This window comes from Stomoxys calcitrans, chromosome 3 (assembly GCF_963082655.1).
Source record: "Stomoxys calcitrans chromosome 3, idStoCalc2.1, whole genome shotgun sequence".
In the NCBI taxonomy this organism is placed as follows: domain Eukaryota; kingdom Metazoa; phylum Arthropoda; class Insecta; order Diptera; family Muscidae; genus Stomoxys; species Stomoxys calcitrans.
Window position 1 is genome coordinate 179,997,077 of NC_081554.1, and position 19,816 is coordinate 180,016,892.

Sequence of the window (19,816 nt, forward strand, 5' to 3'; positions counted from 1 at the left end):
TGATCCACAAAAACAACTATTGTCATCTCAAGAAATTTGTTGCAGCCAATATTCTTCTCGTTTCGGATTTGATTCAATTGAGCCTTTGAAAAATCAAAAAATTTTGCAAAATTTAATTTTTTTTATGTTATGGATGTTGTTGTGGTTCATATGTTTTTTGTTGTAGTGTTATTATTCTGGTTTTTATACAAATAATCAACATTTACACATAGTATTATTTTGATGGTTTCAATATTATTACATGATTTAAAGCATACCAGGCTACTTAAAATATTAAATATTTTAATAATAAGTATAAGCTATAAAAAGTCGTTTCATGATGGTTGATTGGTTGTGGTTTTGTTATCATGTTTATAGTAATAATAATAATAATATTTTATATTAAATATATAGATAGAGATAGGTTAATTGCAGATATTGGATTTCGTTTCCTTGTTGTTACAACAATACATACAAAAAGAACATACACTCAAGTATGGCAAATTGTGCTACAAATGTAAAAAAAATTAACAGAGCTATGTTGCTGACGACATTTAGCCGCTAAGCTGTTTTTGCTTATTCTTGCTTCAGTTTTTGCTCCTTATTGCATAGATTTTCTTTTTGTTTTTAAGTTGTCTTGCTTAACTGAAATTTTATGGGAATTTCAACATTTCACGGATAATGTTAGAAATCCACTGGGATAATACTGTGGTATATAAATGTAATCGGGGCGTCGTGAAGAGCTGGATGAACGTTGATGGGCTTGCCTTATAATGTTAGCAATTTTCCCTGGAAAAATAGTAAAAACAATAGGAAAATCAAAAACTTTTTTCCCTTTTCGTTTTCTACTTACCCAGTACATTTGCATCTTGAAATCGCTTATCCATATCCTTTAAGCACTCTAAATTTTTACATTGCGACCAGTAATGTAAAATTTCGGATACTCTTACAGGAACCATTTCCATTTCGGTTATAGAGGTGTCCTGACGATCATGCAAATAATAATTTAAAAGAAATTTATAAAAAAAATGAAGTGTTTTACTGTAAAACATTCGGCCGGGCCGAATCTTATATACCCTCCACCATTGATCGCATTTGTCGAGTTCTATGCGCGGTATCTCTTTTAAGACAAACATAGAATATTGAATAAGAACTGTTATGCTATTGGAGCTATATCAAGTTATAGTCCGATTCGGACCATAAATGAATGCTGAACATTGTAGAAGTCATTGTGTAATATTTTAGTTCATTCGGATAAGAATTGCGACTTGTAGGGTCTCAAGAAGCAAAATCGGGAGATAGATTTATATGGGAGCTGTATCAAGCTATTGATCGATTCAGACTACATTAGACACGTATGTTAACGGTCATGAGAGAAGCCGTTGGACAAAATTTCAGCCAAATCGGATGAGAATTGCGCCCTCTAGAGGTTCAATAAGTCAAGATCCCAGATCGGTTTATATGGCAGCTATATCAGGTTCTATACCTATTTACGCCATACTAAGGACAGTTGTTGGAAGTCAAAACAAAACACCTCATGCAAAATTTCAGCCAAATCGGACGAGAATTGCGCCCTCTAGAGGCTCAAGAAGTCAAGATCCAAGATCTGTTTATATAGCAGCTATATCAAAACATGGACCGATTTAAACCATACTTAGCGTAGTTGTTGAAAGAGATACCAAAACACTACATGCGAAATTTCAGTTAAATCGGACGAGAACTGCGCCCTCTAGAGGCTCAAGAAGTCAAGACCCAAGATCGGTTTATATGGCAGCTATATCAAAACATGGACCGATTTAAACCATACTTAGAGTAGTTGTTGAAAGTGCCACCAAAACACTACGTGCAAAATTTCAGTTAAATCGGACGAGAACTGCGCCCTCTAGAGGCTCAAGAAGTCAAGACCCAAGATCGGTTTATAGAGCAACTATATCAAAACATGGACCGATTTAAACCATTATTAGCGTAGTTGTTAAAAGTTACTACCAAAATACTACGTGCAAAATTTCAATAAAATCGGACGAGAATTGCGCCCTCTAGAGGCTGAAGAAGTCAAGACCCAAGATCGGTTTATATGGCAGCTATATCAAAACATGGACTGATTTAAACCATACGTAGCGTAGTTGTTGAAAGAATTGCGCCTTCTAGAGGCTCAAGAAGTTAAGACCCAAGATCGGTTTATATGGCAGCTATATCAAAACATGGACCGAGTTGGCCCATTTACAATACCAACCCACCTACACTGATAAAAAGTATTTGTGCAAAATTTCAAGCGGCTAGCTTTACTCTTTCGAAAGTTAGCGTGCTTTCGACAGACAGAAGGACGAACAGACGGACGGAAATGGCTAGATTGACTTAAAATGACATGACGATCAAGAATATATATACTTTATGGGGTCTTAGAGGCATATTTCGAGGTGTTACAAACAAAATGACGAAATTAGTATACCCCCATCCTATGGTGGGGGGTATAAAAATCTAAAAAAATCGTTCGGCATAATATGGCGTTCAAATCACATTTAGGACCAAGTTACTGGGTTCGCCTTGCCCCAGAATATTAGGCCAATTAGCACAATGTGGGACTTAAACGAAAGATCTCTCGGCACCAACTTCAGAACATTTGAAAAATGTTTTTTATGGAAAAGTCAAAATCAAATTTCGACATTTCTCAAAAATCTATATTTGACAATGTTTTCTATGGAACTAAAATTTTGTAAACAAATTTTTTTTTAATGTTTTAAGATTTTATGAAATTTTTTTTTTGAAATTTAAATTTTTTTAATTTGTAAACCCACCACCGTTTGCAACACATCGAAATATCCATTTCCGACACTATAAAGTTTATATATTCTTGATCAGCGTAAAAATCTAAGACGATCTAGCCATGTCCGTCCTTCTGTCTGTTGAAATCACACTACAGTCTTTAAAAATAGAGATATTGAGCTGAAACTTTGCAGATTCTTCTTTTGACCATAAGGAGGTTGAGTTCGAAGATGGGCTATATAGGACGATATCTTGATGTAACCCCCATATAGACCGATCCGTCGATTTAAGGTCTTAGACCCAAAAAGCCACATTTATTATCCGAAATTAGAGACAGTGTGTTGTGTTAGGCCAGTCGATATCCCTCTTCAATTTGTCCCAGATCGGTCCTGATTGAGATATAGCTGCCATATAGACCGATCTCTCGATTTTAGGTTTTGGGCCCATAAAAGGCTCATTTATTGTCCGATGTCGCCGAAACTTGAGACAGTGAATTGTGAAGGGCCCTTCGTCAGCCCTCTTCAATTTGACCCAGATCGGTTCAGATTTGGATATAGCTGTCATGAAAACCGATCTCTCGATTTAAAGTCTTTGCCCCATAAAAGGCGCATTTACTGCCAGATTTCGCCGAAATTTGGTACAGTGAGTTGCGTTAGGTTCTTGGACTACTTTCTGTAGTTTGGGCCAGATCGGTCCAGATTTGGATATAGCTGTCATATGGACCGATCTCTCTATTTAAGGCTTTGGGCCCATAAAATGCGCATTTATAATCCGATGTCGCCGAAATTTGGGACAGTGAATTGTGTTAACGTCTTTGACATCCTTCTTCATTTTGGCCCATGTCGGTCGAGATTTGAATATAGCTGCCAATACACCGATCTCTCGACTTAAAATCTTGGCCCCATAAAAGGCGCAATTATAATCCGATTTCGTTGAAATTTGACACAGTGAATTATGTTAGGCTTTTCGACATCCGTGTCGTATATGGTTCAAATCGGTCTATCTTTGGATATGGCTACCAAAAAGACCAATGTTTTGTTCTACAAAATTGAACAATGACCTGTACTTTATAGACCACTCAATATCCGTGTCGATTTTCAGACCAAATCGGACCATATTTAGATAAGTCTGCTATGGGGGCATGAATTATGCATTTTTCACCGGATTATAACTAAAGCAGGTTTACATATATACGCGAGGTGGTGGGTATCCAAAGTTCGGCCCGACCGAACTTAACGCCTTCTTACTTGTTTTTCTTGGACTTCATATTTTTCAGCCTTTAGTTACCTTTTTAAATTGCACTATAACTTGTTGTTGTGTTATTTTTCTTATCAACCTTTGCAGTTTGTGATAGTTGGCCGGTCTCTTGGAGACATACAAAAGGAATTGTTTTAAATTTTTAAATTCTTGATGAGAAGTTGTTATACAGATATTTGTTGAGGAACTGCTAAAATTATTATTGTTTATATTTGCATTATTGTTGTTGAGGGATTTTTTAAAATACATCTTCAAAAGCTCTTGGTTATAGGCTATTTGAAGTTTGTCCTGAAAAATAAAAACGAAAGAAAAGATAAATAACAAAGAAGATGGTGGTATTGAGGAGTTTTTGTAAAACTTACCAGTGCCTGCACAAGACTAGATTCCTTAAGGTTGTTGGTTGAAAGTATAGCCGTGCAAGGATCAGGTGGCTTGAGATTCTTAAATAGCTGAAAAAAGAAAAAAATTTAGGGTATATGAAAAGAGATATGAAAGTGATCATTGTAGTTGAAGCGAGTGAAGCAAGAGTTAATTATTATTATATCAAAGTGTTATACTGTTATGCAAAATGTGTTATAATTTCATGCAAAAGTGTTATACTGTTACACAAAAGTGTTATACTGTAATTCTACAATAAAAATGTGGCACGTTTATTAAACATTGTTTTATACTCTTTTACAAATTTATTATACTGTTATACTATTATTCTACAAAACATTCATTGAACGTTGCGTTATACTGTTACACAAATGTTCAAACGTATAATACGTTTGCATAACAGTTTACGGAAATTTTGTCTTTGTCTTAGTATAACGCAAAGTAAGTTCTAAAATTGTATTATATACAAAAAATTTTCAAAACAATATAACACTTTTGTATAACAGTATAACACATTGCGTATAACAGTTTAAAAGTTTTGTAAAGCTATATAATACATATTTATAACAGTTTACGCATACTGTTATAAATATGTATTATTTTATACAAAGAATAACATTTTGTATAAAATTTTTCCATTAGTATAAGGCAAAGATATACGTAAAAACAGTAAAACATGTTTGTATAACACTAAGACACGTTTGTAAGACAGTATAACACGCTTGTATAACACCAATCCCATGGCAGCCGATTGTACGTACTGGGTTGACCCGATGGAGTCCTCCATCAGCAAGAATATCGCCTCACTGTACAACGCACTTCTACAACAACAACTTCACACTGCTAAAACGACAGTATAACATGTTTGTATGGCAGTATAACACGTTTATATAACAGTATAACACGTTTGTATAACAGTATAACACGTTTGTATAACAGTATAACACCTTTGTATAACAGTATAAAACGTTTTTATAACAGTATAACACGTTTTTATAACAGTAAACATGTTTGTATAACAGTATAACACTTCTTGTAAGTTTCTGAACGTTTAATACTTGACTATAACAAAATGACTCCATTTTCACTCCCTTCTCCTTAACTCTTTTAACTTACCTTTGTTTCTAAATTCTTTAGACTGTCATTTAAATCTCTAACATCTACCATAGCAGCAGCCGATTTGGTGCGAGCCACATTTAATTTACCCGCTGCATCAATTCCATGATGCATTCTGGTGGCCAACATCTCCGAAGTGGGCAGTTCCTTTTGCTCTTGCATAAATGAATCCCATTCTTGTCGTTTGCGTGCCTGGGAGTTGAGAAATTCACATGAGAACAGCCTTGAAGTGGGTGACGATGCTTGATCGCTAAAAAAGAATGTGGTTGTGGGGGAAGCACTACGTCTATATTTCGATGTGGATGTGCAGGCATTGATATCACGAGTAGAACGCTGCTGCTGCTGCTGATGATGATGATGGTGGTGACCGTAAAGGGACGAGCGACCCAAGCGTTTGCGACACTTTGAACAGCCTAGGGGATCTAAAGCTTTGCCTATGGTATTGGCCAGAAATTCCTTTTCCAAACAATCCAGACATGTCTCATCGTTGAAGGCATTGAATTCTGGCATTAAGCTGGAGGCCGTTGTGGGGGCTGTGTGTGGAGCATTGCTGGCCAACAAGGAGTTTTGTTTACAATTCACTGCCGTGGTTGAGGATGAATCTCTTTCAGTGCGAAATTCGGAACAGCTGACGCTACGTTCATCAAAGCTTGAACTTATGCCCAAAGTGTTTATGGTTTGAAAAGCCGATCTCAGAGAGTTTCGTGATTTCGAGGAGTTCTTCGAAGAGGTGGAGGATGTAGAGGAGAAAGTCGACAATCGTTTGGGTTTGGCTCCTGTTATCTTTGAAGGTGACTTGTTGGTGCCCAGAACTTGTAGTGGCGCTGTCAAAGCATTGTCATCTTTGGATGCAGTTATAACTGCCGATTCGGAATTGCATCTATTGGTAAAGTGATCATGTAAAGTATTGGGTAAAGAGTGGCAGGTATCCATTGCTCTCTCCTTAACAAATTCCTCCTCCAAGGGCCTTGTATCCAGGGCAGAGTTTAACCTTTCCCTAGTACCCTTCTCATCATCATCCTCGCCACTATAGTCTTTTTGAATTTGATCCAAATGCAGCGTAATACGAGCAAAATTTTTACTCAGCAGTGATTGAGCTTGCAAAGCCTTGGGCGCTGGCGGCAAATCATCTATGGGCGAAGAAAATAATTGATGCCTCTGTTTGGGTGGTGTCACCAGGTGGCATGAATCTCTTTGCATAAGATAGGGATCCTTGCTATCGTTTACACAGTTTCTTAAATCTGCAGCTTGATTGTATTCCAACTCCGAGGGCGGATCAGGATCAAAATCCATTTCTAGAAAGTCGGTTTCTTCCTCTTGGGCTATATTCCCGGGGCCATGTACACCACCAAAATTGCCTGCCAAACACACCATGGGAGGCTGTGTCAAATCAAATTCCGCCCCTGCTCCACGATACGTATAGATACAATCATCCGAGTTGAGAGAGAGCTCTTCAGCTTCCAAATCACCATCCTCACCCAATAGAATGAGATCATCGCCAAAGAAGTTATCACTTATATAGCTGAGGTTTTCGGTGGAATTATTGAGGGAAGTACGATTCGAATGGCCACCATCGCCTAAGCCAAGATCACCAACACCACCAAGGGCTGCAGCAGCAGCTGCTTCGGAATCATCCAAGAGAGGAGGTGAAAGCGATACTGCGCCACACATATCATAAGAATCGTAATCAGTCTCGGTTTGTAGCAAGGAAGATGCAGCCGCATTAATCACAACATCAGTATCATCTTTGCAGCCTAAAGCTTGCATGGCGGAAGCAGAAACATAATCGGAAGCTGTACCGTTCTGAGATGAAGACAGTTGCTGAAAATAGAAAAACACTTTTATGAATATTTTGTCGTTAGGGAAAATTTCTTAGCATTTAAGGGAAATTTCCTAGAAATTTTTTTCTTCAGGAACGAATTTTAGAAATTTTAGGTTTTCTTTTTTTTTTGGGAAATATTCTTAAAAATTTTGTCTTTATGTAAAATTTCTTAGAAATTTTGTCTCTAGGTGAAATATCTTAGAAATTTTGTTTTTAGGTAAATTTACTTAGATAGTTTTTCTTTAAGTAAAATTACTTAAAAAATGTGTCTATAGGTAAAATTTTTTAAAAAATTTGTCTACAGGTCAAATTTCTTATAAATTTTATGAATATTTCTTTATTGCTAGAGGAAATTTTCATTAAAGGGAATTTTCTATATTTTTAAGAAAGATTTTCTTAACTTTTGGGGAAATTTCTTTATTTTTAAGAAACATTTTCTTTTCTTTAGGGAAATTTCTTTATTTTTAAGAAAAATTTCTTAACTTTAGAGAAATCGTAAAAATTTTGTTTTTAGGTAATATTTCTATAAAATTTGTTTTTTAAGGGATATTTCTTATATATTTTTAGGGTAAATTTTTTAAAATTTCTCTTAAAAATTTTGTTTTATAAGAAAATTTCTTAATTTTTAGGAAAAAATTCATTTTGTGGATTTTTAATTTTTAGAGGAAATTTCCTTACTTTACGATGAATTTCTACTTTTGTAGGCAAAAAAGTGTCTTTATGGAAAATTTCTTAGAGATTTTATTTGTAGAGAAAAATTCCTAGAAATTTCTTTGGCAAACTTGAAATTTTATTAAAGGGAAATTTTTTTCAAAATTTTGTTTTAGAGAAAATTTTGTAGACATTTTGTGGTAAATTAAAAAGTTTTCAAAATTTGTCTTCCATATGAAATGTCCTTTGAATTTGTCTTGTGGGGCAATTTTCATAGAAATGTTGACTTTTGGAAATATTTCCTAAATTTTTCGTTTAGGGAATATTTCTTTATTTTTAAGACATAATTCTTTATTTTTAAGACAATTTTTTTTTTATTTTAAGAAGAATACTTTAATTCTATGAAAAATGTATTAAGAAATGTCCGTAACATTTGTGTTACGGTTCAATTTTCATAAAAATGTTGACTTTTGGTAATATTTCTTAAAACTTTTTGTTTAGGGAATATTTCTTTATTTTTAAGACAAAATTCATTGTTTTAAGGAAAGTTTTGAAAAAAATTCTTTATTTTTTATACCAAAATTTTTATTTTAGGAATAGAATTCCTTAATTTTTAGAAAAATTTATTAAGTAATGTCCCTAACATTTGTCTTCTGGTGCAAATTTCATAGAAATGTTGACTTTTGGTACCATTTCTTAAAATTCTTTGTTTAGGGAATATTTCTTTATTTTTAAGACAAATTTCTTTATTTTTAGGAAAAAATTCTTTGTTTTTAAAAGAAAATTTTTTAATTTAGGAGAATAATTCTTTTATTATAGTAAAAACTTATTAAGAAATGTACTTAACATTTGTCTTCTGGGCCAAATTTCATAGAAATGTTGACTTTTGGTAATATTTCTTAAAATTGATTTGTTTAGGGAATATTTCTTAATTTTTAAGCAAAATTCTTTACATTTAGGAAAAGTTTTAGAAAAAATTCTTTATTTTTAACACAAAGTTTTTTATTTTAGGAGAAGAATTCTTTAATTTTACAAAAAATTTATTAAGAAATGTCCTTGTCTTGTGGAGCAATTTTCATAGAAATGTAAACTTTAGGTAATATTTCTTAAAATTCATTTGTTTAGGGAATATTGCTTAATTTTTAAGGCAAAATTCTTTACTTTTAGGAAAAAATTCTTTATTTTTAAGACAACATTTTTTATTTTAAGAGAAGAATTCTTTAATTTTACAAAAAATTTATTAAGAAATGTCCTTAACATTTGTCTTGTGGAGCAATTTTCATAGAAATGTAAACTTTAGGTAATATTTCTTAAAATTCCTTTGTTTAGGGAATATTTCTTAATTTTTAAGAGGCAATTCTTTATTTTTAGGAAAAATTCTTTATTTTTAACACAAATTTTTTTATTTTAGGAGTAGAATTCTTTAATTCTAAGAAAAATTTCTTGGAATTTTGTCTTAAGGGAAATTACCTTAGAACTTATGTGTTTAGGAAATATTTCTTAGAAATTTTGTAATTAGACCAAACAGAGCATTGGAGTCTGATACTCGACTTCGACCTCGACTCGGAGTGGAAATCGGAGTCAGAGTCCAGTTTGGAGGCCGAGCATGCTCCCTCATCTCCGCACCGGACTCTGACTTTGGCTAAATCATCGAGTACGGCTTCAAAACCTCCGGCATAGAGCATGGCTTCAAAACATCGACTCCGCAGACCTGGTCTTAAGGAATAAGTTTTGTGTTTGTGTTTTAAAAAATTAAAAATCTTGTGTTTAGCGATAATTCTTGTTGTTGCGATTTTTTTTTTGGATTTTTCTTAATTTTTAAGGAATTTTCATCATTTTTTACGAAAATTTCTTTATTGTTAGAGAAACTTTGTTTATTCTTAGGGAAATTTTCATTATTTTTAGCAAAATTTTCCTAACAATTTTGCTTTAGAGAAAAATGCTTTGGACATGAAATAATATGAACTCTATAATCTCTATCTCCTGTCTCCTATACCTTTGCCAATCCCAAGACAACTGGTTTTTAGTATCGGTTTCACCCGATGGAGTTCTTCATAGGCAAGGGCTGCCGACTCAGTATACAACACACTGCTACAACATCAATAACATATCTTTGCCTGTATATCAAAGATCTGAAGACGCAGTGCATTCCATGGCCTACAAATTTCCCTTTGGTAGGGTTTAAAGGCCTTCGTTCGCATTGGTGACTTTTTCGGTCAATACGCTTTGGCAAGGTATTTTAAAAAAGGATTAAGCAGGAGGGCACGTTTTTTTTTTTTTTTTGAACGAACTTGATTTTAAAATGAAGCTTGCCAAGGAACTTTACACCAACTTGCAAGTATGTGACTATAACAACCACAACAAAAGTATGGAACTTGGCGGACCAGATGGAAACCTGTTACCGGTGAGAGCATCGTCCAGTCAAAGGGAGATCGATTCCTTGTATCGCTGAAACTTTCGCTCAAGATCTTGAAGATCTACCTTGAGGCTTCTGGGCGGTGGAAAGCTATCCACTAAAAGATTATTTGGATAGTCCCTGCGACAACAGCCCAGAAGGTATTGGTCACATACCCTGCAAAAGCCCAACTATACCTATGTCTATAGGAACAACAAAGACCTGACGTTGCAATGATATGCCAGTAATCCGAAGTCATGCTTCCTTAGTCCCAGAATAAACGGTGTCCTGTTTCGTAAATTAATTGGCCATAGTGTCATGGCCAAACTGCGATGTAAAGAACCAGACCACGCCTCATTTGTGCGGTTATCGTAAAAATCGTCTACACTATCAAGAAGCTTGCATAGGGAAGGGTTCGATGATTTCGCAGTATCAATGCAAAAATGCAAATTTTGCCCATGAAAATTACACCAAGGAACAGGGGCAAACTTCTCACATATTAATGAGTGTAGTCCGATTCAAGTTTAAGCTCAATGACAAGGGGCCTCTTTTTTATAGCCGAGTCCGAATGGCGTACCGCAGTGATACACCTCTTTGGAGAGAAGTTTAATGTTGCCAGCATTAAGAGGGGAAAACCACCGTTGAAATTTTTTTCTCATGGTCTCGCCAGGATTCGAACCCAGACGTTCAGCGTCATAGGCGGACATGCAAACCTCTGCGCTACGGTGGCCTCGCAGTACCTTCTGACCTTAGAAGCAATCCATTTTAGGCAAATACATTCGCCGTCTTGTTCCCGCATCTCTTTGATTGTTCAAAAAGTTCATTGCATCTTCTAAACACTATCGACTTCAAATGGCCCAGCGCCACCTGATTGTCCTACTAAATCGTGACGGTCCTATGGGACAGTTTTTCACCTATCGAAATCGTCTTCAGTGCTTTCAGGACAGCGAAGAAGTTCATTTGAAAAAGCTAGAAGCCTATACTAAACCCATCCGTGTATTTAGTAGATCTCGGGAAAGGCGGTGCACCCACAGCTCAGAGGAAGGACGTCAAAAAGGAAGGACGCCCTGTTCAAAAAACCGACGCCGTATATAGCACACGCCACGCTGCCTCGCTATACCCGCGACGATCCGTCCTTTGGGCCGGAACGAGCTTGCTCACCTACAGGACCTTGATGAGGATCGCCACCTCCACACGAAAATATGGCTACAACAAGAACAGACCAAAAAATTATCCGAGCTACCGTCTTAAATATCCAGTGTATACTGGAGTTATGACAGAAAAGAGCGTACTCATTCCCCCTATTGACCCTACGTCTCTGGTAAAGAACCACGAACAAATACGTGGCCTCCGCAGAGAGAGGTAGCTTTATCCAGAACAGTTCCCCTGAAAACACTCAGCTTTCGCCTCTAAAGTCCCTACTCTGGGTTTTGACAAGCCCATTGACCTACTCCTTTTAGAGGGCTTCCTCAACGGTCCCTTTGGCAAAAAGTTCCTAGATATAATTACATTCGATCTCAAGGCCTAGACAGCCGACACATACAAACCACAAAGTCTACATTCTACTATCGAAAAATGTATTTGACAATGATATGGAAAATAGGTCATCCACAAAAAAACTATGCCGCACTCAAAAGAACCCATAATTTTATTTCTTTTAAAACTTTCACGCGTTCCATTTAAAAAAAAATCGAAATTCTGATTGTTCAAGCATACAAAAACAATAACATGGCAAAATTAGAGGTCATTGTGAACAATGAAAACAAGAATGTGGTTGTATTAACGTTACTATAGTTATAAGGACTTCCTTTGTCCTACATAAAAATTCTGTTAATCGAAAGCATTAACAAAACCAGCTGTTAACTCAACCCATCAGCACTCAGCCACCTTGCCATCAAGGTTTTAAAAAATTCTAAACAAAACTATTGTTTTAGAAAATTAATAAAAAAAAAAAAATAACCTTGTTGCCATCAATGCTGCTACCACTGCCAACAATACCACCTCCTTCATCCTCTTCGATAAGAGCCACTCTGGCCATTGTATTCGTCGCTGTTGACGTTGAAAATGTCGTTTTTCCACAATTCTTTTGATACATATCACAGCCGACAAGGTTCGATGTTGTTGTTGTTAAATTATTACCACACATATGATGATGATGATGTTGATGATGGTGGTTATGATGTTGATGATGACTGCTGTCCTTTGCGTTAAAGGATTTATCCATCGTCGTGTTATTATTATTGTTGACATGCAATGCCGCCAGCCATGTGGATGTATGCGCCGATACCGGAGGGGTGGTTACTTTGTTGTTGCCACCAACAGCACCACCGCCACTACTTGCCAGGCCAACACCAACACCGCCACCACTGCTACCACCCCCCGCAAAAGACATATTCATTGATGAGGAATCACATTTACAGGCTGCTGCTGCTGCCGCTGCTGATGTCTCGGAAGTTGTGGAAAACTTGGTCAAGTTTTCCATATTATTTGGAGTGGAAAATAATGCGTTTCTTCGCTTTTCCTGCCCTCCTTGATTTCCTTCTTTGTTTTATAAAATTTTCTCCTTTCAGTTAGTGTAGTGTGTGTATTTTCTAAGCGACGCCTAGTTGGTGCTTTTTCTTTTTGTATTTGGGTTATTGAACTCTTTGTGATTTACATGACTTTCTTTGTTCTTTTCACCAACATATTTTTCCTTATTAAAAAAAGGAAAAGTTTTATTGCAAAATGCTTGAACTATTTATAATTTATGTTTTTACTTTTGTATTTAGTACTAGGCCTGTTTTATTTTCGACACTGCTGGACCAAGTAAGATGTAGTTAGTTAGTCAGTATTGTGTAGTTATCGATAACAGATAACGACAACACGGACTTGCCAAGGTAGATGAAAGTAGGTATAGAAAATTTTCCAATAACATTCCTGCCTCCATTCTGATTCCGATGCATATCTTCTGAACGCCAAGTGTTCACACCGATTCTGCATTTGTTTTTTTAAACAAGTGGTCCAATATCTCCACTGGGCTAAATTTCTTCTTATTTATATAAATTACCTTGAAAAGGTCACGGAAGCTGGGCCGGCCAAGCAACGCAATCCCCACGGAACACTTCTGTTGCAGGGAGGAGCGCTTATTGATAAAAAAAAACTTGGCCTTGAACCAACTGTGGGCCCTACCATGGTACAATTAAGAAGTAGCGTCATAAGCATAACAAAAAAAAAATCGACCTCAAATGTCAAAAGGCGTTTAGAAAGAAGTAAGAGCGCGCTCAGTTCGTCAGGCCGAATCTTATATACCCTCCACCATGGATCGCATTTGTCGAATTCTATGCGCGGTATCTCTTTTTAGGCAAACAAAGAATATTGAATAAGAACTGTTATACTATTGTAGAAGTCATTGTGTAATATTTCAGTTCATTCGGATAAGAATTGTAGGGGCGCAAGAAGCAAAATCGAGAGATCGGTTTATATGGGAGCTGTATCAAGATATTGATCGATTCAGACCATATTGAACACGCACGTTGAAGGTCCTAAGAGAAGCCGTTGTACAAAATTTCTGCCAAATCGGACGAGAATTGCGCCCTCTAGAGGCTCAAGAAATCAAGATCCCATATCGGTTTTCATGGCAGCTATATCAGGTTAAGTACTGATTTGCGCCATACCTAGCACAGTTATTGGAAGTCATTACAAAACACCTCATGGAAAATTTTTAGCCAAATCGGATGAGAATTGCGCGCTCTAATGGCTCAAGAAGTCAAGATCCAAGATCGGTGTATATGACAGCTATACCAGATTATGAACCGATTTGAATCATATTAACACAGTCGTTGGAAGTTATACCAAAACTCCACGTACAAAATTTCAGTCAAATCGGACGAGAATTGCGCCCTTTAGAGGCTAAAGAAGTCAAGACCCAACTTTGAACAGATGTTTTGTGAAGGTCAGCTGTTTTATGAAAAACAGCCGTTACAGGAAATAAAAAAGCTAACTTCAAAGTGGACACAAAAAGGCAGAGGTAGGTTGGGTTAGGTTGAAAAGAGGGTGCAGATACTAATCCGCCCCATGACATACACCTCAACCAGTAATCGGCTTGTTGTGCGCTCTAAAAACTATAAAGTAACCTCTAAAAACAAAAATTTTTAATTAGGAATTTCGTGCTATTTACAAAACCCTTAATTGTTTTCAATGCCACTCTCCTAAGTTGGTTCAAGTCTGGTATTGTGTCTCCACCTAAGTGCCGGTATTTGTTATCTGGAAATGCTCCAACTTCTCATTATCGTCCCCGCACGCCCTACACATGCTGTCACTTGCCGCATCGATTTTACATAAGTGAGCTCGTAGTCCTATGGCTCCCGTTATGATACCAATAGCTATACTGACCTCCTTCTTGCTTCCTTTCAGTAATAGCCTCGTCTTCGCACGATTTAAAGTCTAAAACAGATCTCAGTTCCTGGGTTCTCAATGTAAACCCCAAAGCCTACTATATCCTCTACCTTTAATCCATCCGTGTAACATGATCTTCCAGATGGCAATACTAGGGTTCCGTCAATCCAAGACTGTGCCGATGGCAGCAGTACCTCGCACTCGATTTTGTATTGCTCTAATCACGCTCCTGTAGAGCCAGTGGACTATTCTCGGATTCAGGTCCCATTTCGAGCCTACGTCCCGTCTACATAGTGCCCAACATTTGTGAGCCTTCTCAGTACGCTCCTGAACCTGACACATCCAATTCAGTTTTCTGTCCAAGATCACACCTAAGTATTTGACCTTGTCAGATATCGAAATCGTCTAATTGAGGAAACGTAGAGCGTTAAATTGGCCAACCTTCGTCTTCCTCGTGAAAAGGCATATTTCAGTATTTCTCTGGGTTAACATTGAGACCTCTAGGTCTAGCCCAGTCATATGCAAGACCCTTTCGGCCCTTCTGCATAGCTCGTTCGGATCCTCACCCCTTAGAAGTATTATGACATCGTCTGCATAGCAGACGGGTTTAAATCCCTCCTCAGTCAGCATCCGTAATACGTCATTTATGGTGGCCACCCATGGGAACGGCGATAAAATGCCCCCCTGTGGCATGCCCTGTTCCACTTTCTTATATTTATGCCATGGGACACACAATTTATCCACCTATTCCTTAGCATATGGTTTATCCAGTCTCTAAGGACCGGGTCCACCCGGTACTGGTCTAAGGATTGGATCAGTGTGTCGGTCCGCATATTGTTAAAAGCCCCCTCGATGTCAATGTATACTGCCAGTGAGTACGTTTTGGTATCGAAGGATTCTTCCATTTTATGCACAACCTCAGGGGCAGTCTCCATCGACCTCCCCTTGACATAGACATGCAAAGATAATATAATATAATAATTTACTTTGCATTCAGTGTGTTAATGACTTTTTTCGAATGATATCGATAACTGTCAAAAATAACTTTGCACTGAACATCGAAGGCAAGGCCACATTCAGCAAGAAATCGACTTTTTCGATTTTTCTTGCAACAGCGCTTTTTACTAACGGTTTTTTATTGGCAACACTAGTTACGAAATAAAATGTGACAACTCTGTCAAGCATATGTAATTTGTTTACGTTTGAAATCTTCATCTTGCTTGTTAGAAAGTTGATATCTTAATTTTTATCATAAAATAAATAAAGATATGCCAGCAGCAAGTCATAATGTATTTACGGGTCAATGGATTCAGATGCACTTCAAGGTAAACTCCAACAGTGGTCCTGCGATGAAGACAAGGTGGAGATTGGAGAAATGTTTACAGCGGTAAGTTGTCCAGGAAAATTTATTTGCTATGAGATGTTAAAAACTAATTCCACACTTCACAAATTTCAGCAATGGCATGCACAACCATCAGCCGCTACCTCAGCGATAGGGTCTGTACTCCGGAACGACCCTAGTTCCGCATTGCCAAGGATTGACTACTCAGCGACAGCTGTATCAGCTGCTTCTGCTATAAGCAGTGAAATACTACCAGCCGTTAGCCTTAATGACATAAACCCCAATGCAACAGAAACCGACCTGGAAGTTGATAGGTGGCCAGTATCCCAAATAATGCGCTTATTACGCTTCTATGCTGCACATCGATGCCTTTGGGATGTAGATTGCGTCGATAACCATAATCGTAAAATGCGTCATGCGGCTTTGGTGGATATAACAGCAGCAATGGGAGATGATATGACCAAGGAACAAATTGTTCAGAAAATCAATGTTGTAAGAGCAACTTATCGTTATGAAAGGAAGAGGATAAAGCAACGAATAAAGCGTGGTATGGGCGCAAAGACCAAATTGAAATGGTTTGCCTTGGCCGATGCTTTTTTGAGGAAAGTGCCAAAGAAGGGGCGAAAAGCGGAGGTAAGTCATAAAATGACAGAAGAGGATTTATTTAATATGGATTTATTTTTTTGGCTTTCAGGATCCTCAGAACTCCGATTCTGACTTAGAAGATGCAGTTATATTCACAATAAATCCAGAAACCTTGGGTCCCCTATTAAAAAAAGACGCCATTCAGGAAATCAAAAATCGGGAAGAAATTAAGGAATTTAGATCATACATTCACTCTGAGTCGGCTGATTGTGACGCAATCCCTAAGACAGAGGAAGAGAGGGACGGCGACACAAATTTTTCCATTGGTGTTGTTAGTTCAGAAACTTTCGAAAACCCAAATTCGGAGGTTATAGAAAATAATTTACAGAAACAGTTGAATACTTTAAACAAATCGCTACTATGTTCCAAAGAGTTGGTTGAGTTGGATAATCATTATGATCTGGCTAGGTTACTAAAGCAAGAACCAACTTTAGAAACTAAATCCTGGACTTTGGAAACTACCATACAATTTTTACATTTAATGAAGAGTCATCCCATTCTTCTGGGCGATAATATGGGCCTTATCGAAGAATCTCATAAATTGGCTTTACAAACAATAGCAAATGAAATGGCAAGGTCCTATAAAAGCATAGAAAAACGTTGGCTGATTTTTAAGAAAACTGTCGATGAAGAAAAGCAGAAAATTTTGAATAATCCAATTTACGTGCCTCGCTACAAATGGTGGCAAGAAGCAGCAACTATAATGCAATCACTACCTCAATTGAAAACGGAATCCATTTACTTAGAAGAAAAATCCGAATCGGAGAATGATGAAGGCGAATATGCAAGTCGTTTTGAAAATCCCATACCCTCTGTGGCACCTTTGTCTAATATGAATGAGGCCATGGCTTCATTATTTCATGATGACTTCTCCCTAAGTTCCAACTCCAATTCAGAGCAGACTTTAGTCAACGATGCTTCAAACTCCAGCAAAATTGTATGGAAAGGATTAGAAGATGATCTCTTGGAGGGCAAATGGTCTTTAAAGCATTCGGTGAAATTCTTACGTCTCTATGGGGTCCACCGATGTTTATGGGATTTAAATGATCCCGACTATAGATCCAGGCCATTGCGTAATGCTGCCATTGAAGATATAGCAGCATCCATGGGTCATAATCTAACTCCCTCTTATGTGGCCAAGAAAATTAAGATTTTTCGCATTACCTACATGCAACAACGAAAACGTATACTCGAGGCAACTCAAAGAGGAGAGACACAGGAAATTTTATTAAAATGGTTTCCTTTGGCCGATAGTTTTTTGAGACCTCATATTGGTTTGCGTTCGATTAAATCGGATGCCAAGGAAATACCACAATTTGATTTTCAATATGTCTATGCTAATTTGAATTTAATCGATCCAGCCCTATTGAATGATTTTCGGGGAAAAGGTACGCAAAATGCCATAGACATAGGCGGCAATGAAGATGAATGCATCAACTCGCCTGCTGAGAAATAAATGTGAATAAATTGAAAATACTACTCTAATTCACAAGGAGGAATACATTTTCGGTAAGTTAATCTCTAAAAAGTTGATTTGACTCAAATATTTACAAAATTTTGTCTTCCTTCCAGACAGATGCCAAGTTAAAAAGCTCTCCTTTTCAAAAACAAAACATAATGTGGCTTATTTGCAATTAAAGTTATAAGAAGCAGATAACAGTTGGTAAGTAAAAAAATTTTGCTTTAACCTGTCGATAATTGGGAAATATTTTTATTTTCAAACTGAAATTACTCAATTGAAGTATGCTTCACCCCCTTATATACTAAAATAAAATTGACTTGAAACGTTTAATAAAGTTCAAGGCTATCCGACCCAGGGCTGGGGAGTCGGGCGGGTTCGATGATTCGAAGCAGGAGTTTAGCTCGAAGGATTATCCCAGAGTCATAGTTTGGAGCGGAATTAAGAAAGCTTTCTGCAGACTCCGACACCTGGTAAATACGTCGATTTGGGTACCGTTTTTAAAGAATCGGCAGGAGGTTCAATTCCGCAGCTCTGATTTGAACATTTATTTGGTTTTTGTGCGACATAAAGGCCATGATCAGCTGATCCCTGTTGTTAATTTATGAAAATTTGCACAAAAAGAAAAATTGAACAGGCCGATATATCTTCAAGACGTTTGGGCAGCAAATCCTATCCAGCTTGAACTTGAAGCTTGAAGCTTCCCAGTATGGGGTATTCCAACCAAATTTAAATTTTTCCAAAAACATCCCATAGTAGAAAAGTGAGGAGACTTATATTGGGTTGCCCAAAAAGTAATTGCGGATTTTTCATATAGTCGGCGTTGACAAATTTTTTCACAGCTTGTGACTCTGTAATTGCATTCTTTCTTCTGTCAGTTATCAGCTGTTACTTTTAGATTGCTTTAGAAAAAAAGTGTAGAAAAAGTATATTTGATTAAAGTTCATTCTAAGTTTTATTAAAAATGCATTTACTTTCATTCAAAAAATCCGCAATTACTTTTTGAGCAACCAATAGAACAAGGATTGCTGTCGAATTCAAATTTTTTTCCCAAAGAAATGCCAGAACTACTCCTCTTTGTAAAGAAGTTCTAGACCATGTTAAAATAAACGCACTCCGTTGGCTCTCAGACAGCAGTTCTCTAACCAAATCTCAAATTATCCCAAGAACATGCCATAAAAGAATTGCGAGGAGAGCGAGATACAAACTAAAACTTTAAAACAAACAGGAACCAAACTCTCTCCTCTTCGTAAAAATGCATCACAATTATCTCATTTTATTATACCGATACAATTGTATTTCTATTTCTATGTTGGCAACTTTGTTGAGGTATTTGCATATCAGGCTAAAAATCACCAAAAGATTTGGGCTCTAATCCATTTTGGACCGGAGGCCACCGCGGCGCAGAGTTAAGCATGTCCGCCTGAGTTTAGACTCCTGGCGTGACCATCCGAAAAAATTTCAGCGTTGGTTATTCCCTCCTAATGCTGGCGTCATTTGTGAGGTACTATGCCATGTAAAAACTTTTTCTTAAAGTGGTACTTGGTTATAAAAAGGATCTCCCTTGTCATTGAGATTATACTTGATTGGACAGCACTGATTGATATGTAATGGAATCTTAGTGAGTAAATTTTT

General features: G+C 36.9%; 2 protein-coding genes across 2 annotated transcripts; one reads left to right on the plus strand and one right to left on the minus strand.

The window, feature by feature from the left end:
• Positions 1-331: 331 nt before the first annotated feature.
• On the minus strand, positions 332-13,131 carry LOC106083201 (uncharacterized). The gene is made up of 6 exons (XM_013246088.2): positions 12,322-13,131; positions 5,494-7,314; positions 4,362-4,448; positions 4,030-4,287; positions 833-962; positions 332-768 (listed from the first exon to the last, which is right to left on the minus strand). The coding sequence occupies exons 1-6, from the start codon at positions 12,841-12,843 to the stop codon at positions 644-646; spliced, it is 2,943 nt and encodes a 980-aa protein (XP_013101542.2). The 5' UTR covers positions 12,844-13,131; the 3' UTR covers positions 332-643.
• A 2,827-nt stretch (positions 13,132-15,958) lies between these two features.
• LOC106083187 (uncharacterized) lies at positions 15,959-18,178 on the plus strand. Its single transcript, XM_013246066.2, has 3 exons — positions 15,959-16,122; positions 16,192-16,710; positions 16,772-18,178. Exons 1-3 carry the CDS (start codon positions 16,039-16,041, stop codon positions 18,176-18,178), a joined length of 2,010 nt encoding a protein of 669 aa, XP_013101520.2. The 5' UTR covers positions 15,959-16,038.
• Positions 18,179-19,816: the final 1,638 nt, after the last annotated feature.

What these genes read in the sequence shown, in the direction of transcription:
- LOC106083201 (XM_013246088.2), bottom strand. Translation starts at nt 12,843, where the DNA reads ATGGAAAACTTGACCAAGTTTTCCACAACTTCCGAGACATCAGCAGCG. An exon ending in CTAGTCTTGTGCAGGCACTG is followed by an intron (nt 4,288 to 4,361) that starts GTAAGTTTTACA and finishes TTTATTTTTCAG; the next exon opens with GACAAACTTCAAATAGCCTA. An exon ending in TCAAGATGCAAATGTACTGG is followed by an intron (nt 769 to 832) that starts GTAAGTAGAAAA and finishes CTATTTTTCCAG; the next exon opens with GGAAAATTGCTAACATTATA.
- LOC106083187 (XM_013246066.2), top strand. Translation starts at nt 16,039, where the DNA reads ATGGATTCAGATGCACTTCAAGGTAAACTCCAACAGTGGTCCTGCGAT. An exon ending in TTGGAGAAATGTTTACAGCG is followed by an intron (nt 16,123 to 16,191) that starts GTAAGTTGTCCA and finishes CACAAATTTCAG; the next exon opens with CAATGGCATGCACAACCATC. An exon ending in AGAAGGGGCGAAAAGCGGAG is followed by an intron (nt 16,711 to 16,771) that starts GTAAGTCATAAA and finishes TTTGGCTTTCAG; the next exon opens with GATCCTCAGAACTCCGATTC.